Source organism: Phaenicophaeus curvirostris, chromosome 6, assembly GCF_032191515.1.
Source record: "Phaenicophaeus curvirostris isolate KB17595 chromosome 6, BPBGC_Pcur_1.0, whole genome shotgun sequence".
NCBI classification, from domain to species: Eukaryota; Metazoa; Chordata; class Aves; order Cuculiformes; family Cuculidae; genus Phaenicophaeus; species Phaenicophaeus curvirostris.
Genome location: NC_091397.1, coordinates 35,072,948 through 35,100,511, shown reverse-complemented (window position 1 = coordinate 35,100,511; position 27,564 = coordinate 35,072,948). Strand labels below are relative to the sequence as shown.

Below are 27,564 nucleotides of genomic sequence, written 5' to 3'. Positions count from 1 at the left end.
CAGGATGAAGCTACCATTTACAGAACCATGTGGGAATGGTCTCCAAAGATTTAATAATTGGGATGGAACTCAACTTTCTGAAAACTAAAAGAAAGAAAGGGGGGGTAGAAAAGAGGAAAAGAAAAAAGAGAGAAAGAAGGAAAGAAAAGAGAGAGACCACGAGGAGGGAAAAGCACTACCAGTCAGGCCCAGAAAGAACTTTTCTACAAAATCCCCTGTTGTTATGTATGAACTCCTATGCTGGAAAAGAAGAGAAAAGCAAGCACCCAATGGGGATGGAGAGAGAGTAATACTAACTTAAGTTTCAGCAATTTATCATCTCATCTTAGGAAGAACACCACCAGTATAAATCTGAAAAATCCCCTTAGTGTGGGATATCCGAGTGCACTTTCAAGCTATTGCATGTGTGGGACTCAAGTTTTTGCATTTCCACTTGGCTGCACATGGAACTTGCATGAAAAGACATACAAAATGAATAGAAACTAGCTTATTTTAAGCGGCTGGCATGTGCAAAGAATGTGCACACACAGCTCCCGTGTAGCAAGACTCCAGCTGACTGCAGGCACAAGATTAGAAACTGCTTTTTGATAAACTGACCCAGAAAGCCTTAGAAGCCAAGTTTTAAAATCATCTGAACAAAATCCCATATTTCCTGTGTACTTTTCCAAAGCTCCTCTGCGTACCTGAAACATACATTCATCAGTAGGTCCAGGTCACATTTACAAGTAAATCAACATTTTTCTGAATCGCCAGCCTTACAAACAAAAATAGAGCCTGCAAATTAAATTGTGAGCGCTTGCAGTATACATCAAAGGCAAAGGCTTTTAATGGGAAATAAGATAATAGCACAACAATAAAATCTACCTCATTCCCTCTTACTTGGGATGGCAAAAGAATGCAGCTCCCTCCCCTCCCACCTTCTCCCCAAAATAATGAGATACGGCTTGGAAAGAATACAGAGAATGCAGTTTCAATACAGTATCTTCTTTACATAATCACATACCATACCCTAAGCACCCTTCTCCCACTTATTGACATATGTATTTAGTACCGATTTCTATGTAAGCAGAAGCAGAGATTTCCTATCTTCTGGAAACGAAGGAAAAAGAAAGAAAAAAAAATGGGGCAGGGGGAGAGTAAAGAGAAAAATACAGAGCAGTGGTATAATCAAATGCAACACTGAAGTCTGATTATTTCCTTTTAACTGGATACAGATATGTAATAGAAAACATCTAGAAGAGAAAAGATGAATGCCATTTGAAAACCTTAAGTAATTTAATTACATCAACTGCCTTAATTTACACAGCTCAAATTGTAAAGCCAAATAGCATGCCTGCCAGAGGGGATGCCTGGTTTTAAGTCAATTAGAAGGATTTTAAAGAATTCTTCTTATTTACTTTCAGAAGAAGATCTACTCCACACAGCTCCTTCACTTGCAGATTCCTAAGTCTGGTCTCTTTTTCAGAACCGAGGATGCAAGAGTTTTCTGCCTTAATTTTTTTTAGTGCCCTTTCAATCCCCCCCAGCTCCCTCGCACCCATGTGCTTGCTAAAACCCATTTCCAGCGGCTGGAAGGAAGGTGCCATCACTTGGAGCAGCAGTGCTGCTGCCATACAGCCTCCCTACTTTGGCAGCATGGGCTGGCACAGTAGTGCAAAGTCATTAAGAGTTCCTTTCTCTTTTAGGGTATCTTCCCCAGAGACCAGCACTTAATGACAACAAACCCTTTTCTGGAAGGATAACAATATCACTGAAGCTTCAGCTGCCAGCAGCCTTTTTCCTACTAAAAATGAAATCTCCTGGTTGCTTCCCCCTCCCCAGTACTGCAGGCTGTAATGCCTGAATTATTTGACATCTGATTGATACTGGACTCCTGCAAAGGACAAGCTACAGACCAGGGTACCATTGCCACACTGCAGAGACCCATTTTGAACCTTTTTATTATTATCACTTCTATTTTATTTCAAAAGCCCAGGTACAATTGTAATATGGTTGTTTGGGCATTTTGGGGTTGGGTTGTTGGATGGTTGGATGGTTGAGGAATTTTTTCAGGAGAAAAACCTCTCCAGTGTATAATTCCCTAAATTTAACCTCCATGTTGTCCAGGTGGCAAGCTTCTGCTGCTAACTAATGTTTCCTCCCGATTCCACCTCGTGTTATCCAGCAGAATGTTAAGTCACTACTTAGTGATTACAGCGATTGCAGGGATAAGCCACTCAATCATCTCTTTCTGGAACATGCAAAGGGATACAGGAGGATTGACATTTAATATCCCTTATGCTATTAACCACTGCAGGGAGGGGAAAGAAGGGAGGGGAAAAAAGGAGGGAAATCTCGGCAGAATTAATGAAGCAATACTGTATTGCACTTGCAGATCACTGGGTTTACAGCAGGGTAAGGGTAGGGCTGGCTCACTGAGGAACAACATTAGAAAATAATACCAGGCAGAATGAGTTATTACAGTCCACAATAAACCCTAACTTGAGGACTGAGATTTTATTAGTTAGCATAAAGGACCACGGGTGCATTACTCCAAATGAACATGTATTTAATCAGCTACTCACATCAGATTACAGTATGCCAAGATATGCAGTCCCCACTTAATTACAACCTCCAATATTTCACTTCCAATACTTCCAAGCATCAGGAGAGCTCATCCTCCCCAAGGGTAGGTACCTTCCTTCAGTTTATTCTCTTAAGACATGGCCACAATTATTAGAACACAAGGCTGCACAAAATCTTACAAGTTCAGATCTTTGCCCTTACTTTTATGCACTACCATGTGTGACCTTTCTACCCTTACTTTTCATGCTGCTGTACGTCACCATTATCGATAGGATCACTTGTAATATTTGTCTTGCTGTAAAACAAAGCCCTCTGAAAAACCTATACACTGAAGATCATCACCTCCAATATGTAATAGACGTGTTTTCCTCCTTGGCTGGAAAAAGAGAAGTGAAGAGGGCCCTTCCACCCCCTCTGGTTTCTGGAGAGGAGGAAGGCATCTCCTGATCCCTTTGAAGAATCAGATCTCATATAATCAATTCGGGACTCAATTTGCAGGCTGCTAAAATAGTACAGGCAATGTTTCTTGATACCTAACAACCTCTTCTGAACCCTGACCTGTCAACAGGACCCTGAGCACTTCAGTCCAATGAGGGGGCCAAAAATGCATATTATGATTAACACCTATTTTATAGTGAGGTTGAAAGCAAGCAGCAGGACAAGTAACCAACTGAAAGTTTAAACAGGAAATGTGGTTCTTATGGGGTTGCAGACTGCGAATACTTCCCTCATTCAACCCTGAAAGAATTACTAGGAAGAAAAGAAAAAAAAGAGACCTTGATGAAGCTAGCTCTTCTTCTGAAAGAACCACAGTGGGCACATGAACTTCCTCTCATTTATTCATCTACCAAGCTTGGTTTTAAGTTACATAATCATTAAGATAATATTTTCTGCTTTCTATCACTTTAAAGTATGTTCTCAATAACTATCTGCCTCTGATAAAGGTAGTCAAGTCCACAACCTACATACGTTTATAATTAGCTTTTTTCAAGGCAGAGTAATAGGTTAATAAGAAATATCACATTACACTGGAACAAGCTCATGGGTCAAAAACTAGACAAAACACATCAAACTGAAAATAAGTGCATGCCTGTCAGACACCGAAGGAGTCCCTATACAATAGTTGCTTTGTTTTAATGAGGCATTAAAAACATCACTTTACAGCCAAAATGTGCAAAACACGAAAGCTTTTTAGTCACTGACAAAATTCAGAAGCCAAACAGTAAATAAATCAGGGTTGAACACAGTATTACATTCTCCTAATGTTCTCCAAGCAATGCTGCAAAGTGCCGCTCTGCCTTATAAAAGTATTAATTCAGCCCTCAGAGAAATTCCCTGTACTTTTTAGAAAATAAAGTGAAAAATTAATTATATCCATGCTACAGATTAAGGGGGAAAAATAAATTGCATATAGTTGATGGCTTTGTTAGGTCAGCGTGGGGTTTTTTTGGCCAACACCTCTCAGGAAGTACTCTAACAATAAATCTGATTTACCTACAAAGCAGAGCACAAGAGTTAAAGCTGCCAGCCTGGTAATGCATTAAAGTGACTGCCTAATTGTAAGCATGCAAATAGCCACATTAGGGCTAACAGTGCTATTCCTTTGCCTAATGTAAGGTGTTTGCTTGAGTACCTCCTGGACTGGAGGTCAAGACTTTACTGCAATGCTGGGAGTCAGAGGGCTGGTGATGCCCCATGCTGGGGCACAGAAAGGTCCTACACCAGCACAGGCAGCACAGCTGTGCAGGCAGGAGAGTGAGCGGAGCTTTCTGCTCCAGCATTGTGGTGCTCAGCCTGACTTATTGACTTGGCATGCTGCTGATCTCAGTGACAGGTCATACGCCCGTCAGAGAAGCTTGGTGGCCGAGCAGGCACAGTCCCTGCCTGGGCAGCCCTGGTGGTCACTGGCAGAGCACCATGGAAGAGAACAAGCCCCTGTGTTGGCATTGATTACACTTCAGCAAGGCGAGTCACAGTTCAGACTCCTGCAACATTTACAGAGTTCACCTGAAGATTTCTTTTTAATCCTGGGATCACTTGACATTACAGGTACCATATTATACAATGGAGGTCTACCAAGGCAGGTTTCATGACCTGCAATACCAGGGAAAGGCTTTCCCAGAGGAACATCAACCTAATTTTAATAAGTTTACCAACGGATACCTCTTTTCAGAAAGCCACTCCTTGCATAACTTGATAGAAACAGGTGTGTGCATGCAGCAGCCTTTGGGATGGTGAACTAAATCCATGTACCAACAAGGTGGGGAATGGGTTCTTACTGCTTTTGTCTCCAGAAAAGTGGCAGGGATGTGTGTGTGAGAAGACAAAGCACTGAAAACATGGCACTGTGGTAACATGGCAGTGCCGGACACTGGCCAATACAATACAAGCAACATGCTCACAACGTAACTGTTATTTATTTGCTGTTGTTATTACTTTGCCAAAGCAGATCAGTCTGAGGCTATCAAATCACACAATACACAAAAGTACGCTTACTTTATACTCTAGCAGAAACTTTATTCATACACCCTTTTGTGAACTGACATCTCTGTCAGCAATTTTCTTCAGCAGTTTCCCTCCCCTTCGGTATTGGCCTAGCAGTAAATATAGCAGTCAAATAAAGAAGGAGCAAAAGAAAAAAAATGCACAGAAATGTATCCTAGTAAACTGTATGCAGTTTGGTTGAGATACGAAAAATTGATCACAAAAAAAAAGTCAAAAGCTTGCAAAAATTAATTCAAATAAAGCAAGAGTGGCCCCAAATTATGAAGTCCCACTAAGGATCAAAGTGCACCAAAGATTTTTGTTAGTTATTAAAAATTATGATTTTTTTTAATATACTTTTTTGATCACATGTATTTTAAAACAAGTTTTAATTTGCTCCAGCACTAAGACCTTCCCCACGTGTTTCAGCCTGGAGCACATTTTAATGGCTTAGTTATAAATACTTGAAATTAGGGGTTTATAATGGAAATGCTGGCAGGCCCTTATCTAACACAGTGCAAGCATCTCAGCAATACAGTCAGAGCTGGTGGTTAGCTGAGAGCAACAGACATAATTTTTTTTTTTTTTTTGTATTAGGTAATGACAGGAACTCAGCAGAAGTGGTAAAAATGTAAACTACGGCCAGTGCTTGCGTTGTGTCTACAGTGCAGCTGGTATCTTTCAAGGGGCATTCCACAAGTCTGGGCCTCATAACTTGCATTGCACAGTTTGGGTTAACACACAAACTGCCCTTACAGGTCACCTTTCCCACTTTCTTTTCCTTGCACCTAGGGTTACACCAGACTCTTCAATAAACAGTTTGTACATCATACGATTTAGAAGTTTTCCATGCTCCATATTCATTTTAACATAGATTCTGCTACAGATGGTGCTACTCACTTTTGGGAGCTGTTGAAATAATGGCATTTTCTTTATTTCCTCATGATTGTAAGCTTTGCATAAAACCGAAAACTAACAGCTTTCAATCTATTTATCATCCAACTTTCAACTCCCTCAGAAAACAGCAGAGCTACTAATAAAATATTAGTTTCTACATCACCCTACAGACAGTTGTCACTCAAGTGTATGTTAGCCTGCAAACTTTGCTAACTAACGTGTTGTCCAGAAGGAGAGAAGCACTGATATTAGACATTCTTACGAGGTTACATTGCTACTATAGGCAGATATTGGTCTGCAATGACAGCAGAGTCTTCTGACAAAACCAGCAGGGATCATTCTGTCTTTTTGTTACTTTTAAGGGTACCTTACCTTGTTTAACAAAGCATTCAAATGCAAATCACAATCATTTAACATTACTACAGCCCTCCACACAAACAAGAGGCACTGAATCAACAAAAGCTGCGTGTTTTGTAGGAGTGGTGTCTTATATCAACTGATGATGTTCCTGTAGTAATACTCATTCCAGCATTAAAGAACAAAAGATGCAAATAAGATGCAAGCTCCAACTCTCATGCAAATTAGTCCTTGTAACCAAAATTCATTAGCATGACAATCATATCTGCAAGAAGCAAAACTTTAAACTTTAAAGCACTGCAACAGTAAAACTCATGTTTAAGTTCCTAAAGTTTTGGTATTAGCATTTGCTTTGGTACTCGCTCCACCGAGTCTCTACACTATGAGGACATTTTTCATATCCAGGAAGGAAGAGATTTTTTTATCCCTTTGAGGCCTATCCTTGTATCTCTGGGAAGTCTTTTGCTTGCTTATACAAGAAGGCAGATTAGAAACCCAAACGTTGAGTTGTTGGTCACTTCCCTAAATACAAAGACCAACCCCTACCTACTGAAAACAAAGGTAACTAACTGTCATTAACTTAACCAAATGCAGCCTCAGGCCCCAGGATGTGTACTACATTAGCATCTCAATCCATTAATGGGAGACAATTCCAGTGAGAGAAATTTCTAGTCATTCACTAAACTTAGAATCATTCCAGCTCTTGGGAGTTTGATGCCCCCGACATGCAGTTATACACCGCCTAAATGAGGCACGTCGTTAAGAACCAATATTACTATTAAAGCTGGTATATTGAATAGAGAGAGAAAACTATTTGACCACAGGGTTAATCAGTGACAAAATTAGGCAAAAACATCTTGAAGGCTTTATTTTTAGCCCTCTAAATCAAAATGTTTAATGATAGCATTAAAGTTAGCCCAAGCAGTCAGAAGCATGTGCCACTACCAAGCTTGAGTGCAAACCCCTGTCACATCAAAAAATATACGTGTGCATCTGTTTGAAAACTTGGGCCAATGTAGAAAATCCTATTATTGAAAAAAAATTACAATTAGCTTTTCAGCTAATGTGAACCACTGTAGCTCTACTGACAGCAACGGATCTGTGCTGACTTACACCAGCTGAGGATCTAACTTTATATGCTTCAGAAAACTGATGCAACTTTTTCCATAGCTGCTCAAGAGTTTCTATACTCTCCCAGGGATCAACTCCAACTAGGAGGTCAGCAGGTGCCGAGTTTGCTTTGAACCTGAAGATCAGTCACAAAGAAGGATATTGGGACATGTGCCATCTAATTTTTACTGACCCACAGAGATTCTCCTATCATATGGCTTTAGGATTATTGCATTTTCAGCTTCAGTCTAGTTGGAGAAAGATGTTTCTTTGAGAAAGCAGAAACTTTTCTTCAAGATAGCAAAGTGAGAACCCGACCTGGAACAAAAGCCCAAAGTGAGCATGATGGGAAGCAGAAAGGGTGAACAGAAAATGTTTTGCCAGGAATGCACCAGGAAAGAGATCTTCCATTTTTAGCCATTATGAGACTGATTTGCAAAAACCAACAGTTAACCTGCAGCTATCCAAAATCTGTGGGTCCAAACTCCACCTACACCTTTACAAGCAATTTTCTTTCCTTGTGCAAAGGGAGTTTTGCATTAGTAGGGACTACTGATCAGCCCTCTGACACTGAACAATGAAAGGGCCAGGGCTGGGATTACACACTCTCTGGAGAGGCAGAGAATATGTAAAATTGTCAAGTGAGGTAATCTCTGGGGCAAATTAAGCAAACTACTCTAGTTTTGCAAATATACAAGCTGTACATTCACAACTTTGAAATTAATTCATGGGAGGATACATTCTTAGCTTGATGTTTTGTCCCCAGCTATTAACGAACTTTGTGGAGGTGGGGGAAGCCCTTTGTGAGGAGCAAGTTTATTTGTAAAAGAAGAGAAGAAAAAAAAAAAAAGGCCATTAATTTTGACAGAGCTACTTATTTCTCTTTTGTAATAACTAATTAGCTAACTAGTGTAAGAGATTTCCATGGCCAAATGCAAAGAACCCGCAAGGCCTGCCAGGCTAATCAAGACAATTTCCAAAACATCAAAAACAGGAACTTCCTATAATAAATAACTTAGCACATTTACATCTCAAATTAGAACATCTGGAAGAAAAATACTACGCCTGATGCCAAAACAGGCCTTATTGTACCCTACCACCTTCCACACCACCATCCCCCCCTTGTTCATTTTCTTTAGCCTTTCCTTAGAACAAATGCTGATCCAGGTGCAAATGCTCAATTCACAAGGAATGCAGTGAACATAAAATTACTGTAGGTTTGGCTGCTAGTAAATCCCTGCTGTTACTCACCATTGGAAGTTGTGCTGGAGGCAACAGCTTTCTCACTGACATCTGTTCGACTGGAGCATTTCACAATGGAATTCTCCACTTTTTTCTTCTCTGTCGTGGTAGAGCTATGGGACTGCGCCTCCATGATGACTTCTCATTACTTCAGCTCTCCTTGTACTAATACCTGAATGAAACGAGAGAGTCATAAACTTTAACTGCAATGTAAAAGCCTAGCCCAAAATATCTCACACCTCTCACCTGAAGAAGAGCCTGCAGCACAACTGAATTACCAGTCCACAGGCCATTTCTGGATGCCCATCAAATCATGTTTGCATGCATGAATTCCTGAAGAATTTAGAGAAGTACTAACACCAAAAATATGTATGTTTGCCTTTAAGGAGAATCAGTGTCACAAACCACTATGCTGCTTGATGGGTAGGTCGATTTTTTTTTTAAAACCATAGGGTTTTAATGTACCCCAGGGAAAAAAAATGATAGCCATATTTTCCTATGTCCAAAGCACTTTGGAATAATGCAAAAGAAATCAAGACAGACCTTCATGTTGACTACAGAAGCCAAATATTTAAAATTCAACATTCACACTATCCGAACACACTGCAGAAAGAATTATCCTGTCCATCTCTACACCTTGTTCTACTCGTGTAAACACCTCTCACTTTGTTTGTTCAGAAATCTAACTCAAACAAAAGTGCATTGGAGCAACATCCTGAAAACCACACAGAAAGGCAAATATTATTGCTAGAGGCAGACAATGAGATCACTTGCTTTTGCATGAAAACACGGAAAATGGAAAACTCTGCAGAGGTGTCTGTCTGGTTATACTGCCTTCCCTGGCTGTTTTCAGTGTCATCTCCAGTGACACACTCACTTTATACCACATAGATCACTTCTCCTTAGTCTCAAATATTTGTCTTTCCTGACATAAACCCCAGAAGCCCACAAGCTTTTGAAAGGGTAACACTGCTTGTGCAGCAGTGTATCTACGCCAGGCCCCAAGACTGCAGGGATCTTGTGTTGTGAAGAACAGAAGTCCTTCTGAGTGCTGGTCTGCAGCTTAACTTGATGCATGCCTGTCTGCCCAAGTAAGCTTTACACAAACCAATATTCAGCATACATTATGCATAGAATTGAAGTACTTGGGTACTGCAGTAGCTTGAACACAATCCTACACAACAACAACAACTAATAATAATAATAGGGAGAGTGTTCTCAGCCTGGAGCACCACTGCAGTGATTAGGTAAAGGGGTCTGAAATGGAAGGAAGTCGCACCATTCTAGGACAATATTTAAACAAAATAAAAAACCAAAGGCTCGAAAACAAGCCACAAAGTAAACTATAATGAAGTGTAATTACATTAGCAACTTGTTTCTCCAATTCTGACAGTCAAACAACATAACAAAAAAAAAACCACAAACCCAAAAAAAGTTTACAAAGCCAATTCATCACAAACACAGCTGTCTAGTAAACCTTCCCCTTCCCACCTCCCTGGTAGGAGTTCTTTTTAATAGCATAATAAAACACTCCAAAGCCTCATTGTTATACTGTAGGGATCAAAGAAGAGCCCAATCACTAAATGAATCATTATTTAGCTAGGCAGCACAGCCAGAGAATGGGACTAGGTATCAGAGACTCTCCGCCACTTACTTACCAGTCTAACTTTCAGCAAGGTATTTTTCTTCCCTTGAGTTTCTTTCTTGCTGAAAACGGGAACAACAAAGCTCTGCCTGCCATGCTGCCATAACAGAGTACTTCTAAGGATACTTTCAAGATCTACCTGCAAAAGTGCTTTAAATATTATTGTGATCTGTGAAATGACTTCCTACCATAACACAAAGGGGAATGTCAAGTGTCTTCAAATGTGAAGCTTGAGAGATCTAACAATACTCAACTTGCAACAGCCCTCACTTGTACCCAGCAATGCACAAATCTCCTTGAGAGGTATTGCACAAGCTTTGCAAACGCACCTTTCCAAATTTCTCATCTTGCTTTCTTCTCCTTTACTCTTGCGCACCTCATGCAAGTGCACCCAGGGCTTTGAGCAGTTCTCAAATATATCGGGCTTTTCCGTCCTGTGTGTTGGCAGACACCAGAGGGATGCTGGCACTGCTGCCAAGCTGTTTACCCCACACAGGGCAGAACACACTTGTTATCTCTGGACAGACCTAGCCACACAAATACCAAAATCTGCCCCTCGCCAGCCTCCAGCCACTGCATGAGCAAGTCCTTCAATGTGCTCTGACTACCCTTCTTTGTGTTATTTAATATTCTTTAAAAAGACTGGTTTTTTTCTGATGTCTCTGAAGGAATTTAAAAGGCATTTTAAAAGGCATATTTTCAGTTGTGGTTATTTTTCTTCTGGTTTGCCTTTTAAGGACCAAGTCTGCTATTCAGGAGGCACCTTCATTTACATCAAAGGATTTGACTGTGCGAGACATTGGAGGGAGAAGCTACAGAATTTGTCCCCCATTTCCTTATGTCCTCAGTTCACAAGCCAGTTTCTTTTGGCTAAAAATCATGAAAGGAAACAATTATGCTCCCTACTCAACCAGAAAGGAAGAAGCCACATGCCTTGCCCCTGTTGCACAAGGCCAGCAGAGTGGCATGAAACATTCGGGCAAAGGTCACAAAAACGATGACAGGTATCTACAGCGGTTCCACCACCTCCTGCCACGCAGATGTCCGTGTGGATAAAAGCAAGGAGCCCTCAAGTGTCCACCTCCTTCCCCTCTCCACCATGGCACAACAGTGCCCCCGTTACAATCTGATCCTACCACTGCTCAGAAAAGGAAGAAGACAAAGGTACTGTAAGGAGTCTACACAGCTTTAATCTCCTAAAAAGTATCTTTAGCTCATCTGCAGTTCAAGAGCAACATGTGGTTGCTCAGACTATTATCCATCCATCCTCGTGGATATTTTTTTTCTTTCCCCAGCACCCTATGAATGAGATTTTTCTGGTACTTCGCAGTTGTTTTCTTTAATAGAGGGAAGACTAGGTGACCCAAGTCCACATTTTCCTCCACTTTCTATGAGTTTCCTGTTTTTACACTAGCCAGTGTGGACAATGGTACAGAACAGAGGCCCAAAGTAGCAGATTAAAGTGAATTTTCAGTCAGAAGGTTGCAGAATTGACCATGAACTAATATAAACATCTGCTCAAGGTACCTGCTCTGGTTCGTGTCTGCTGATTCTAACACGTCAGCACAGAAAAGAGAACACCGCATGAGTAAACTTTCTTACTTGGCACTACACACTCCGCCACAAGCTGATGGCCCTAGCACTAGAGACATTTCCTCCCGTGCCTTCCTTCCTCTGCTCCCAACCCACACACGTGTGGCAAGGGTGCCTGCAATAATTCCAGCAGCTCCAGTTACGCTCCAGTGCCGTATCAACTATATGATGGGATGCATGGCTGGGAGACTAAGGAAAGTCAGGAGAGGTGGCAGGACTAATAATTAAAGGTATGGTTTTTTGTTATGTTTTGCCAAGTGTGCCTGACAGAGAAGCAGTCAACTGGAAATCAATATAGTGCCCCAAAACTTTTTTTTTCCATGAAGACCAATTTAAGCCCAAATTGAAAACACAAACCAGACACACACATCTTCTAGACTCATTCTCTCATTTTGGCTGTGATTTTTATTTTCTCACAAAGACTGTACTAAAATATGAGAACTGCAGTCTATCAAAAAAAAAATGTGGAGGACAATGTGAAGATTTCTTTCCACAGGCTGCTAATCCCTATCAAAAAGCATTCTGAAAATCAGCCAGCCTGACGTCGTCTTCACATTAAAATATGAAGTGATTCATATTACAGCATACACGGCTCTCGTCAGCGTGTGGGTCACTGACTTCCCTGTTCCTGGCTCCAGGTCTGAGACAATTATTCTGCAGCAAGGAGATTTGCTTTCAAAAAACCAGAAAGCTAGTTCCTGTTGGCTATCCAGCATCACCTTGTGCATATGAATGGCAAGAAAATGCTATAACAGTATATGGACGAAAGCCTGAACTTTCATAGGTAAATAGAAGGATAAACATTCCTTCCTGAAAGCAAACATTCATGGCTTTTTCTCATTCAACCATGCTTGAACCTTTTGTATTTTCCCTAAAGCTTGAACCCACTGCACAATTAATTCCAGATCCTCATTTTAAACCTAATCCCTCTCAAAACAGCAACCTGCCTGCAGGTGTGTCTCTTCTTTTTAAATCATAAAAGCAAACTATCCCAACTGCATGTTAAATTGGAGGAATTTTAGAAGCAAGTTAGTTGAATGAAGGAGTTAACTGTCGCTTTTAAAAGGAGTGTCAACAAATGGCAGTATGTTGGAAATGTACTTCGAACAAAAAAATTCTTTCAAGCAATTTGAAATGATATCATTTCCGGTCCTTATGGACACTAGTCATAAACTGTGCCTCACAGTAGTAAAAATAATCATATTAAGATACTGGGGAGAAAAAAAATCTTTTTGTTCATTTACTCACAGTGCCAACTAACCAAAACCACTGGAGCAGCCCTCTGCCTGGAAGAGCAGGAAGCGTGACCCTTTCTGAATACACACTTCAATTTTCCAAGAAATCTTCAGCTCTGTGCTTCTTTTCCTCTCTGAATTACTTTTTAAATCGTTGCATTTATGTTGAATAAGTTAGTGTTAAAGACCAGATCATGCAAATTTTTATTCATAGAAAGAGGCTCACTGACTCAACAAGACTGCTTGCTTCAGTATAAGTGCCTGGGCAGGAATCAGCACCTAGAAGTCTCAATTTCCAAGTTAGACTGGTTTGTATTTCTTGCAAACTTAAAGCTTCTTGTGTCTTTGTTTGTTACATGTTTTTGAGAGGGATATCTTTTAACGTGTTGTCTTAAAAAAAAATAAAATCCTTTCCCTGTTTTATTTGATGCTGCTGTAGTTGTATTCAATTCATTAACAAGTGGTTTGCGTCCGCTGAGAAGAGCTGTCTGAAATAGCAGTGTCACAGCATTCATCATCATTACATCAGCAGTAGGGAAGTTCATACTGATTGCTATCAGCAACCAGAGTGCCCCAATCAGCCTGCAAGCAAACATAGCATGTTTAATTTTTCAGAAATGACTCTGGGTAGTTAGGGTGTTCATAGGTACTACTTTGATCCACACTACTGGAAGCAGTCTTCGGGGATACAATACATCTTGAACGGCACAACTGTACAAAAGTGGAAAACACAAGGGGAGGCATGAAGAACGATCAGGAAATTACAGTCTCTCTCAACCAGAAAGGACCCTTTATCAATTTTATCAAAAACAGTTACACCGTTCCTTGGGATTATTTAAGGATGAAAAAAAAATCTGTCTTGTTCAGATACATTTAAATGCAAAATTTACATGAGACAATCTTATGCTATTATGCGGGAGCTATTTCACACTGATTTATACAGGCTTGATTCAGGTACATTTAACTTCCAAAACGCACCCAGATTTCAGCATTGCTTTCCATCAAACCTGCTGGCAAAACTGCACTGACAAAGTTACCTCTGACAGTATTTGCTGAAAAATACACAAGTGCTCAGGCATTTTAAGAAATATCTTCCAGTTGTAACGTTAACCTCTTGGTACACTCACCATTTTCATAATAGCTATACAAACTAATCTAAATACTACACATTCTTTTAAATAGTTTTATTTTTCTCAGCTTTTTGTAAGCTAAACCAGAATTCTGCAGCCCCCATTAACTACTCCTGGTCAAAATTTGTTTGGATTGTTCCCTGTTGAGACATGCAGTCGCAGTAAGACTAACTCTGATAGAAACAGCACAAACAATAGTCTTATATCCACTATATAAAAAACTCCAAAAAGCCATTAATAAGTTGGGGAATAAGGGTATTTTATACTTCATACTACTTCTCTCTGTTTAAATTACATGCATTATCTATAGATGCAGTAGTTGCTAACTGCATACTTCTCAATCTGTTCTGAAAAGTAAAATTTGAAAGAAAGAAAAAAAAGAAAAAACAACAAAAAAACCAAAACCCCTCAACAGAATCAGATAGGTGGATTCATTGCTTGAAATTAAAAAATACCACAGGTTACAGGGCCCCACATGTATTAATACAATCTTTCCAAATTCATTACTATCTGCTGTCTTTTCTTGTGTTACATTCCTTTGATTTCTTCCCCCCATAAAGACTGAAAAACAACTAGACCTAAAGCCTGGTTAATAATGATCTGATCTGTTCCTGATAGGTTAAATAGCTTGTGGCAACAAGAATGCAGGATCACAAACACAAAGGCAATCAGCTAGGCAACCAGTGCTATTAGCATCCTAGTGATTAAGATCCTAAGTGAGAAACTATTCTATGGCATACACTGAACTACTGATCAAGTGTAATAATTGCTCGACTCCAGAGGAATTATGTTTGCTTACACCTATCTGCTACAGATAAACTAGATTGCTAAAAGTTCTGAAAATATTTAAAACACAAACACACAGCAGGATCAGTAAGTGGCACTTCCTCCTGAGGCAGCACCTGAGTTGCTTTTAATACCTATCACCACACAATCTTACAAGTAGATTATCTCTACTTTTGTTACGGGATTTAGAAAGCTTTAAAGTATAACCCAAATTAAATGTTTTTACTATTACTTCAACAGATTAAACTTTGTATCTAAATAAAACAGCTTTTAAAACAGCTTAGTATCTAAATAAAACAACAGAAAGGAGCAACTCACGGTTTCTTATCCAGCAAAAAGAATTTAATGGATAAAAACACTGAAGGATTTGGGTCAAACTGTCCACATTCAAATAGTCCATCCCTCACACAAGTTGCCGGCTGGGAATATGCAAGACAAAGCTGAGGGATACAGAGCCAGAATTTACGTCTTAGCCATCTTAGTGGCTTTAAATTTCAGATCTGATGTATTCTTGGAGGTAAAAATTCATAATTCATTCATTATCAAAGCCTCTTTAGAGTAAATAACTAAACTTTAAAATGAAAAAAAAAAGCCAACCCCACAACCATAAACAAACAAACAAACCAGGTCATTAACTCTGCATCTAAGCAGTCGTTATTTTAATCACATGGTCTAGAGTTTCTTTATTCCTCATTCACACTCCCTTACAAAACTACCTAACTACAGACAATGGAAAGAACAGAGATTATTTCTTAAATAACAGAAAGCACCACGTATTTTTCAAGTCTCCAAACCTGTAAATATATTTCTGGGGTGGGAGTTGGAGGGTGATTGGTGTTTTAAAAATGGTAATGCCCTTAAGACATCAGAAATCCTGCCAATTAAACTAGCTAATATAGCTAGAAAATTCAGAGTGAGCTGTGTTATTGCTTGTTTTGCAATCCTACATGTTCTTGTGCTTCAAACTCTGCAGCAGGAAAAACTCTAATAATTATGTCCAAGTAAGATTAGCTGTAAAAGAATTAGCACAGGGCTGGGGGGGTGGGGGTGGGGAGGGTAGGGCAGAAGTCTCCTGTGGACTTCACTGTTTGTAGCAATAGGTTAAAATGAATAGTGACACTTCAGACTTCCCTACCAAGTCTACATTCAGTTTTTTGCCCTTCCTTCTGTAAAACACTTGTGTTACGAAACCTGAATTAGGGCATTCATATGCTCGAGACTTGAAAGGCCAGGAATACGCAGAGAGGACAGCCAGCAAGACTTGCTGTGTTGATAACATACCCTATGACTTCCTCTGCTGATACTGTTATTAGCACAAGTAACACTTGTGGTGAAGATACAGAACGCTTTCTTCTTTCTCTTCTTACAATTTTGTCAGCAAACATCTTGGTAGAGTGAAGTACAAACAACTGTAATGGGTGTGCTTTACACCGTGATTTATTTAGTTCACCAAATGAGAAGTCACTACAGCCACCACAGAAAAATGCAGACATATTCTAATACAGAGCACCAGAGCTAAACGTGAATTCCGATGGCATGACCGCTTTCGTCACACTTTTTTGCCTTATCTCATCAATCTCAAGAGATGAAAGTTTCCTTAGCATCAAACCTAGATCTATATATCAATGTCAATCTATTCTGGAACTGAGCTCAGGGAAGAACATTTTTAATATACATCTATCATGAAGATGTGCCTTCTGTTTCCAACTCATGATATGCAAATGAAAGCAGAAAAGACTGTATTCCATATTTTACAATTAGCATTTTAAAACAAGATTAAAAGAATCAAGTAAAATGTTTTTATGAGTGCCATATTTTGATCACCAGTTCCATTTCTGGAAGCATGTTTATCTCCTTGGCATATTCTCAGGTTAAGGGATGACTTCATCCAGAGTTTCACATTCTAACCCAACACAGATGTTTTAACACATAAAAGAGCTAGGAAAGCTCCATATAGTCAGGAAGAACTTCAAGTGTGAAAAGTACTTTATAAAACTTTATCTTCAGCTTTTACAGTTTACTTTAGGTTTTACACCTGTCTCATAGTAGCAGTAAAAATGCATCATGATTCCTTCACATTTTTGTAACTTCACAACACACAACTCTGAACTGCTGCAGTATAAATTACTTTGCCATCCACTATCCCAGTTCTAACAGCATAATCATAGCATTATACAGCTGTCTTATTTTCCCAGAAAAACACATCCATAGTGAATTGAAGAGCCAAGCAAAACCACACTAAACCACACGTCCTGTTAGTTAAGAATTGGTAGTGCTAGGATTTCATTTTAATATACGCGGTTCAGAACAGCAGACATTGTACTGAAGTGACACTAACTTGATCTGTGTTCCTGACTATTTGGTTTCAGGTATTCATACATCGTGTCTAATGAAGGCTTCATTCTCTCAGCAGCTGGATGAAGTATTCTTTACATGCAGTTGATTTTCTCGACATTACCAGATTTGTATGTAAAGAAAACAGAGTATCATATGAAGCAGCAAACTTAGTTGGAGGAGGTTCAGCTGTAAGCCACTAAAAGGTTATTTGGGTCCTTTAGCTCTGACCTAAATATCAGATACCAAAAAAATACAGCAGTATTTTGAGCACCTTACCAAAAAAAAAAAAAAAAATTACTTGTCTTGGCAATCAGTGCAGAAGAATGTTAGAGTGGAAACTTCAGCTAAGAAAATTATTCAATCAGATCTCTTGGTAGTGGATTCTGATGTTATCAGTTTTGACACCCAGCAACTACTCAGAGACAAAATGCATTCTATCCCTATTAGTTCACTCTTTGTTGTAATCTAAATAATCTCGCAGGCATTTTTAAGATCAATGTATTGTCTTGTTTCTTGTTTTCTTCTTATAAAGAGATAGAAACCAGCTCTTCAGATCAGCAGCCAATTTAATACACTTTCAAGGTAATGCAGGTACAATTTATATGTACAACACAGACCACAACAAAAACCACAGCATGATGCCGGTGCAATCTTTAAGAAAGTTTCCCTCTAAATCTCTGCAGAAAGCAGCCTTAAAAGAAAGCAGGGATTAGAGTGAGCTGGAAGGTAGGGAGGGGACTTACCTCAAACGCAGCCAAGCGGAAATCAGAGCAGTAAGGCTACAAGTCGGCAGAGTACACTTTTAGAGCTATAATGGTGTGAAGAAGTGCTGGGCAGTATTGCCTGAAGGCAGCACTAATACACTGATGACTAATGACTGGGCCACGCAGACAATGAATTTGGGGGTTGAAAACTAACAGAAACCGTGCAGTACCTTGACAAATGGGCTTTCAAAATTTCATTCATTGAATAACCTTTAAGCACAAAATTGGCTCAAGTTCTCTAGGGGATAACGTGACACATGTTGTTGTACAATAAGTATTTTCCTTTTTAATTAAATCTATTACGCCAAATACATAAACATGATTGCAGTGAATAAAACATAAGAGTTAACTATTTCGCAGCTAGAAAAGAAGACCACCAGACCCAGAACTTGAGGTGCAAAGCATATTCGTTTAGAAGGGTCAACAAATCCCAGGGTCAACTACCTGATTCACTGAAATTCACCCCTGGCAGAATACATTTTCCCTTTTTTGACACTGAAAGGAGAAGGAGAACTTCAAAGGTATGTTTAATGAGCTGCTATAAATACAATTGGTTAAAAGAGGCTCAGAAATTATGTACTAAAGGCTGCATTGTGCTTAGAATTACAACCGAAAAAGTCTCGTTTTAAAGAGCCCGGTCAAAGTCAAGCCCCCATAAAACAAATCAAGCCCCGTGTAAACTTTGTAACCTTGTGTACTAACAAACACATAAAAACAACAGAATCCCTCTTTAAAGGGACTTTTTTTTTTCAGTACAACTCTACATCCGATTTGAAAATGGCAATTTTGGCTATTTTTACAGACAGAATTAAATATCTAAAGTGTCTCTAAATTAACAAGTACCACTTGCCACAGACGGCATCGCCTTTAGCAACTCCTAAAAACTTCAGAAAGGGATCTTAAAACAGGAAGCCTAGTGAGCTCATAAAACTGTTGTTGGAGCCAGGAACACATAGCATATTTAATCTGCAAACTGTGAGAGTCTACAATGATTTCAGCAAGATCTGAGGCATGCCCTCAAGGTTTGCTGGGATCTGGGATTAGGGAGTTGATAAGAACCCTCTACTGCCCATGGACATGTTTTTCTTCTGCAGTTAAACACAAATGCATAGAGACATTTGACTGCTGCTTGGCGTTACTACTCAAGTTATATAAAAGCTTTGCAGCTCCTTTTGCTGTCAATATATCAAAGTTTAAAAAAAATCATCAAAGTGTGAAATTTCATTTAAAGTCTTTGCCAGTCTACAGCTCTATTTCACAGACCTATCAAATAAAAGTAAAGATGAAAAATGCACTGAAAGAACTTGAAAAGTTAGCAGCAGCACCCATGCCCTATTTTTGTTTATTCTGTCTCATTTTATTTGATTTTGAAGTATAACAAATCAATTCCCTTATAAAAATGACAAAGTCTAAAAGGAGGACGTCTATAAAACCTACGGTTAAAAGACAACTTGAAATCATTATTACAGCTGAACCTTTTGTTGAATAAAACCTTCCTCTGTAGCCATTTTAGCATTTTAATTGCCTCACTGCAAGTTGGCAGAAAATTTCTTGAATCTTCCAAAAGAATCAGAGTGACTACAGAATATGAGTGCCAGAAAAACTAAAGCCTTCTTCAAAGTATTCTTTAGCTAGGGATTTACAACAATTGCATAAAGAAGAAAAGTCTGACTTTTAAGATAATCTACTATAGTCTAAAAGCATTAACATTCCATTACTAAGGTTTTCCTGAGGATTTCATGACTCATTGATTCACTCTTCCTTCAAGTCTGCTTTTTCTTGGTACACTACTGTCTCCATATAGTGCATGCAACACTGATCATTAAACTGCTTCCTTCCATAATTCCAAATAAATCCTGCTTTAATAACCATCATATTTCTTATTTACCAGGCAAAGATCACCAACTTCTCACTAACACTCTGCAACACAAAAATATGCCATTCCTTCATTTAATGCACAGGGTGAAATTCAAACATGCTACAGAGTGCAGGGAATGCAATAGCTGTCCCAGAAAGGAGGCAGGAAGTGTAACTGAAACTTTTACAAGTGAGTATCAAATGCACACATTTATCTTGTTAAAAAAAATTAAGCAAGCTGCAAGGTGAACAAATTATAATGATATCACAAAGCTTGAGCTTTTTGTTTTCTCCAGCACTGACTCCAAAGTAAACAGAAACTATTTGTAACCATTACTGGTTTAATCTCTTAGTTAGAAAATGTTTTTGTGTTTGAAAATGCATAATGTATCTTTCACAACTTTAGATTACCTATCACATAAACACTGCCTTGGCCACTGCCTTCTCGAGACAAAAACATTATTCCAATCAAAAACTGCAGGAAAACGCAGGTGATGTCTTTGTTTTGTAGTACTTCTGAAAAAATGCTTTGGAAAAGGGCACGTCCTACTGATAACCCAGTGCAATTATTGGAATACAAAAGTGCATTCATTTAGGCACCTTAAGCCACAGTTTTACTTCCACCGCTGCTTAAAAGAATATATATATACACCAAGGGATTCCTTTTCTTACTCATTCTTCTTACTCACTCAAAATCACATAATCCTCCTTTTAAAGAAATAATCCTCCCCTTAAAAACAGCCTTCTCTCATACTTACTACTATTTATGTTTTTAGAATTGGGCTATACACCAAACTGAAAGTATTTAGTACTAGCAAGCTAAACCCAAACCTTTATTATATAAACAAACTCTCAGGAGGCTGCCTACAGTTTACATTGCTAAACTCATTCACAGTTCTTTTTAATATATATTTCCTCAACTGAAATACAGTGGTGTGGACACGGCAATTTTTACATTTTAAGGTTGCTTTACTTTTAAAACACTGCATTCGTCTTTCTTCAAAATAATCGTGACATATGTAATTAAGAAACTGTCAGATCATCATTAATTTTTAATAAAGGACCTAAATGAAATAATTATAGGAATCAATCAGCGAGGCACCTTTCCAAATTACAATGCAATAGCACAAATATTCGAACTACTTAAGGCCAGTTCTAGCAGATTTCAATCCCTAATCTCGCTGAACACCACATCAAAAACAATTTTGCAACACAGAGAAACTTAGTGATTTCTCACTATTCCAAGGACTTAAGTGGTTTTGAAACCCATACCCACATCACACACAGAAAGAGGGGCAGCCATGCCCTCTTAAAAATGTTTGTTGATTTAAATCAGCCAAGCATCTCCGGGCCTGTGAAAAATTTCGCTTCCAAGTCAGTGTTTGGTTTTTTTGGTTTTTTTTTCCTTTGCAGCACGGACAAAAGAAATGAAGTCTGCACGCTGAAGCTTCAAAAACCACGTTTATTGAGCCTTGAAAATGAGGAGGGAAGCAGCCCGGCTGCAACAGAGAGGAGGATTTTTGCTGCGTGTTGCTACCTAATATCCTTTTAGCGGAACAGCCCAGACAACGTGACAGTGTGTATGGAGCGGACAGCTAGCCCTACCTTTGACTAAAAGGCTCTTTGAGATCCGCACAGTCCATCATTTCAAACTGAAGTGGCAGCTGGAAAATGTGGAACAGCTGGCAAGGAGCTGAGAGAAAATGTTTTACATAAATACATCTCCATACAAACTGAAGGAAGGCCCCGGACACCGGATCAAAGCTGCGCACCAGAGGAGTTAAAAAGAAAATTTTTTTGGGGGGGGGGTGGGGGGAGAGGGGAGGGGGCAGCATTTCCCTTTACCTTTTCTCACGTGGTGCGAGGATTGGGGGGCGGCCGCGGCAGAGGCGCAGGAGCTGTGCCGGGGACACGGGACACTCTGACTTTTGGGGACCGCTCCCCTCGGCCCCTGGTGCCAGAGAATTCCCCGAATTCCCTCGGGTTCTCGGCCCCGCGGCTCCCGCACCCGGCGCGGGGAGAGCGGGGGCCGCCCCGCTCCAGATGTGACAGCGCCTTCTCTCGCCTCTCTCCCCCGCACAAGTTGGCGAGTTTCTCGGAGAGGCGAAGGGCACGGCGGATGGCGGGGAGGGGATAAGAAGGGCAGCTCCGCCGCGGGACGCGTCCCGGCGGAGCGGAGGAGGCTCCCCCTCTCTCGCCGCTCCTCCCCGCCATCGCCCTCGCAGGGGTCAGACGCCTCCCAAGTTAGGGAAGAGGGGGCCAGGGGCGGGGGAAAAGAACGCCGGGAGAAAGTGGCCCGGGGAAACAAAGAACTTCTCGGCCAAGTGGGTCCGTACGTACCTGCCGGTGCTGCCGAGCCCCCGCGCTGCCCATGGGCGGCGGGACGGGGACACGGGACACGGCGGGGGGTGGCCTGTTACCCCTCCCGCCTCCCGCGGGGAGCAGCCCGCGCCTCTGGCTCTGCCTGGGTCTGTGTCTGTGAGTGTGTGTGTGCGCGGATCCGACATCAGTTTCAGTGATCTTGTAATCTGATCCCTCCTGACTCACTCGCACTGACTGACATTTCTGATTTGGTTCAACAAAAAGCCCGAGAGGGGGAGGAGGGAAAAAAAAAGAAGGAGGGAGAGACACAGAAAGAAAGAGAGAAAGAAAGAGAGATACAGAAAGAGAGAAAAAGAAAGAGAAAGAAGGAGAGACAGGAGAGAAAGAAGGAGAGAAAGAAAGAAGAGAGAAAAAAGAGAAACAGAAAAGAAGGAAAGAAGAAAAAAGAGAGGAAGAAATAAAAAAGAAAAGAAAAAGAAAGAAGAGAGAAAAAAGAGAAACAGAAAAGGAAAGAAGAAAAAAGAGAAGAAATAAGAAAAGAGAAAAAGAAAGAAGAGAGAAAAAAGAGAAACAGAAAAGGAAAGAAGAAAGAGAGGAAGAAATAAAAAAAGAAAAAAAAAGAAAGAAGAGAGACAAAAAGAGAAACAGAAAAGGAAAGAAGAAAAAAGAGAGGAAGAAATAAAAAGAGAGAAAAGAAAGAAACGAGAAAAAAGAGAAACAGAAATGGAAAGAAGAAAAAAGAGGAAGAAATAAAAAAGAAAAGAGAAAAGGAAGGAAAGAAAGAAAGAAAAGAAGGAAAGAAAGAAACAAACAAACAAACGAAAAAGAAAATCGAGAAAGAAAGAAAAAAAGAAAATCGAGAAAGAAAGAAAAAAAGAAAATCGAGAAAGAAAGACTAGTCGACTCCACCGCCCGGCATCACTCCGCTCTCGGAGGAAGGGGGGACCCCTCCGTCCCGTGCCCCCAGCCCCGCCGCCGGGCATTGTTTTGGAGGGGAATAAAAACACTGCTCCGAGATACTCACGTGTCGGAAAAGTTGTCCCTTTCGCTTTCCTGCCTCTCGTACGCTCCTCTCCCTCCGCCGCCGCCTCCCAAGTTTTACAGATGTTGTAGAGTTGCTCCCGCCGCCGCCGCCTCTTCCCAGCGCTGCCCTCTGGATCAGAGCAGGGGAAAGGCTCTTTAGGGATAACTCTTCATTCAAACGCCCTCCGCTAAACTTTACCCCCTCCCTCCCCTTGCTCGTCAGCGGCGGAGGGGGCTCCGCTCCCCTCGCCGCGCTTCGCTGGGGATGCTCCTGGCTGCTGCCCGGCTGCGCCCCGGGGTGCGGGTCGGGCCGCGGCCTGGCGGGCTGCGACGCTCGCTCTCGGCATGACACCCCGCTCCCCCCTTCCCTCCTCCTCCTCCTCCTCCTCCACCATGCCCCCGGCCCGGCCCGAAGGCGGCGACACCCCGCCCACAGCCCGCAGGCGGCGGCGGGTTCCCCCCCCCGCTGCCTCCTCCCCGGCTCAGCCCCAAGCCCTCCCTCCCCGCCCCGAACGGCCGGGGGCTCCCGCACCCGCCGAAAATCAGGGTTGTTGGGTTTTGGGGATTTTTGTGGTTTTTTGGGGGTTTTTCGCTTGGGAAACGCGGGTTTTCAGGTCGACCCGCGGCTTCTGGGTTCCCATGTGCTGAACTTGACCGACGGACTTCAAGGAAAGTTTCGCCAAAGCCATGTGGCACTGAGAAACAGGGAAAATGTGCAAGCGCTTGGGCGAGGGGAAGAGTGACAGTGATGCCTCGCCGGTTCCTTCTGTCCCTGCCCGCTTGCCAGCCTGCCCAGCGCCTCTAGCCCTCACCTCGCCCTGCAAAACAGGGCTCCTCGCTGCCTCCATCCCTGCTTCCCATCTCTGTCCTCCCACCTGCCAGCCATCCCGTCCCAGCACCCTGCTGTGCCCCGCTAGCCTTCACCTCACCCTGCAAAACAGGGCTCCTCGCTGCCTCCATCCTTGCCACTTGTCCCTGGCCTCCCCCGTGCCAGCCTCCCCAGTGCTCTGCTGAGCTCCTCTGGCCTTCCCCTCGTCCTGCAAAACACGGCTTCTCACTGCCTATATCCTTGCTCCGCATCCCAGTCCTCCTGCTGGGCCCTGCGTGAGCAGAACTCCCCTGGCAATACATCCTGGGGTTCAGAAACTGCAAGAACTAGGATGCTAGAAGTTACTTGTTCCAGTATGTCCAGCCTTTGGGAAATGATACATCCTGACAAGACACCTGGCCTTTTACTAGACCTGCAGATTGCTCCCCTGATAATAAAGAAGTCTGAGAAACCCTAACTAAAGGTTACCACAAGCATTTTCCTTCAAGTCAAAGGTGGGACTGGCTCTTGGGGAAAATGTATATATTTAAATTGTTGCCATCGCAGTGTCAAATAGGTCATTATGCACCTTTGCTCATAATGTGTCTCGCAACAGAGCCAAGCCAAGATTTGTTGCTGACATAGGTGTTTTAGCCAGGTACCTTCGGCTCAGACTACCCTAAACATTTGATGAGTCAGTCCCACAAAAATTAACAGTTCTTGAAGAGAGGCATGTTTGCTGACACAAATTAAGGACTAACCTTTGATTCAGTGCATTTTCTAAAGCTTCCCTTAGTCTTGCCATTGAAGATGTTCATTTTATTACAAAACAACAGTTTGGGGCACCCTGATGCATGAGGTTTTTTAGAAACAAAACAATGGCAATCTTTACTGACCCAAAGGCCACTTCAAACCAAATTTCCTTAGACCCATTGATTGGGGTTTTTTTCACCTAGAAGCCTTCCCTGGGTGCAAAGAGGTAGCTTTGGACAGATGCCTATGATTTATGGATGTCCCAGGCACAGTCAGACAAATTGCCTGGCGAAGCCATGGGCGCCCATTTGTGTGCACATTTCACAGAGCCAGTTCAGTACAACTGGCACGGCCCTGGCTCACAGGACAGACACGGTAGTGAGATACTTTCATGATGAGTGAGGGGTGAACATCATCCAGCTTGCTGTGCACGCCAGAGCCAGGAGATCCCCGGTGCCTGACTCCCATGCGCTGCAGGAAGGTAAAGGCAGCCACTGGGACACAATGGAAAGGAGGGTGGTCTGGGAGCCTCGTGCCACAGAGCAGATTCACTGCGTACCACTGGGCAAATGTGCTCCTGCTCAGAGTGAGCAGTCCTTGGTTGTCCATCCGATACTGCTGACAGGCATAGTGCTACGTGGGAGGAGGCATCCGCAACAGCAGTATCTGAATACAGATGCCAGGAGCTGATATTCTTCTGCCTTTTTTCATCTCACAGGACTTCATTTTCCAGTCCCATTTTTCTGGGAAAATGTTGGCTGTTTCACGATATTATAATAGTGATGTGATACCGCAAATGTTTTTGTTTATGTATGTGTTTATGTGGTGCTGGTATACAGAATGTTCATCCAAACCTCTGGTCCATTTAGAAACCTGTTTAAAGCTCTATGATTCCTTCAGCCACCAGTTCCTTTCTCTCTTTTTCTGCTTATATTCTACTCCTTTGTATTTTTGCAATCAATTTTTTTTTTAAACCTTTTTATTTCCTCTTTACATCTGGAAAACCCTTAAAAGTAACAGGGGAAATTAACCAGCATACAAAGTGTGACTTTATAAAAGAAACAAATTAATGTGGAAAAAATCCTGTTTGTCTAACCATTTATAATTCTGTATTTGTGATCTTAAGATAATAATTTCAATGATAGGTAGAAAAGATATTCAAACAGGGGCATGATTTTAAGTCGAGGGTAAAATCCTTCAAATCAGGATTCTTCTTGGACTTCTGAAAAATGAAAATCTTATTTCTTTATAGTTCAGACATCTTGTCATGTCATAAAATGTATTCTATCTTTCATATATTTTATTCTGCTTTTTACCAGCTCTGTTCAAGGCATACATTTCTGATTTAAACATTTCACTGCACTCAGCTCTCACCAAAATTAAGACGGTCAAGAAATTTTAAAATCTGAAGAGCAGATAGAATAGTTTGAGCCCTGCTTATGGAGGAAAAAAGATTCCTGACACGTTTTTGAGCAGTGAAGGATTTGAGGGAAGGGAAACACGGAAACAACAACCAAGGTTTCTGTCTGTGCCTGCCTGAATGGTCAGGCCAAGCAGAAAATAAAAAAAAAGTGGAGAGTGGGTGACATTTGCCATTGGAAGTGTATTGTAAATGTTTCAACACCTTGACAATGAAGCATATAAAAGAAGCTTAGAACATCCAAGGCCCTTCAGCTAAATAAAAGGGAAATGGGCAGCTCTGTTTAGGGAGGTGCCTTTTTAACATCTTTCATGCCTGCTTCAGAGGAATCATACTTGAGAAGCAGAACAGCAAGACAAATCTACATATTAAGAAAACGTAATGATTTTTCCACACATATGGATTGCCCCTCCAAGAGAAACTGACCTCTGAGATTTGTCTATGATGTTTCCCTGCAAAAAGGAATTAGCTCTTGCAGAAGACCTATTGGTCAGTGCCAAAACCCATCCTTCTGACAGAAGATTCCACAGCTAGAGGACTTTTCTGCTGAAAGTTATGTCATGCCCAATAGTCCTGCATTTCTTCAACCTACCTTCTGTCCCCAGTTCTTCTCAGCCTATGCCTCCAAAGCTACAAGCTTCCAGGTTATTTGCTTATATTCACTCTTCGTTGCACAATGCAAAAGACCTGATACTCAGTCACACCAAAAGCCGGTCTTCTTGCCACTCCCAGCTCCACCACCCTCCACTTTCTTTCCAATCCCAGTGATTACTTGGCCTCTAGAGACTTGGGCTTCCCACCCCACCACACACACCCAGTTTGGAGCATGAGCATCATCAGTCCCCACTTCCCCCTCAACAGCCAGACACTCACGTGGCTGTTACTGGTTATCCAGGGAAGTGTTACACCCTAGCAAATAAAGCTATAAAGATAATAATGGTTTTGCCAATAGGAAAATATGTTATTGAAATAAATATTATGAAATGGGCACATCTGCTGTGCTTTCCCAGGGGCAACCTCAAGGGGCATGTGTGCACCATTAGAATGTGGAGTCTGGTTCTGATTTCTGGTCATTTATCCAATATCCCTCAGAAGAGAACTTGGCCAGTGCATCTTGCTCCCACCCATGCGACCCTCTTGTTGCTGTCTAGTACAGCAGAAAGGTCAATAAATAGCCGGTGGCAGAAGAAGAGGGGCACAAGGTGGTACCATGTCAGAATCCTCAGAGGCTGCTGA

At 41.4% G+C, this 27,564-nt stretch overlaps 1 protein-coding gene across 3 annotated transcripts in view; it reads right to left on the bottom strand.

The window, feature by feature from the left end:
- The window catches only part of GLI3 (GLI family zinc finger 3), a 209,099-nt gene extending 185,605 nt beyond the window's left edge, over nucleotides 1–23,494 (bottom strand). For 2 of the 3 annotated variants that reach the window (XM_069859764.1, XM_069859767.1), the window contains exons 1-2: nucleotides 23,349–23,494; nucleotides 8,665–8,827 (exon numbers count right to left, since the gene is read on the bottom strand). In XM_069859764.1, the coding sequence (XP_069715865.1) occupies nucleotides 8,665–8,788 (124 nt within the window). In that variant the 5' untranslated portion in view covers nucleotides 8,789–8,827; nucleotides 23,349–23,494. Of the gene's footprint in view, nucleotides 1–8,664; nucleotides 8,828–22,342; nucleotides 22,470–23,348 lie in introns of those variants that run through there. The other variant, XM_069859765.1, reaches the window with a different exon arrangement.
- Nucleotides 23,495–27,564: the final 4,070 nt, after the last annotated feature.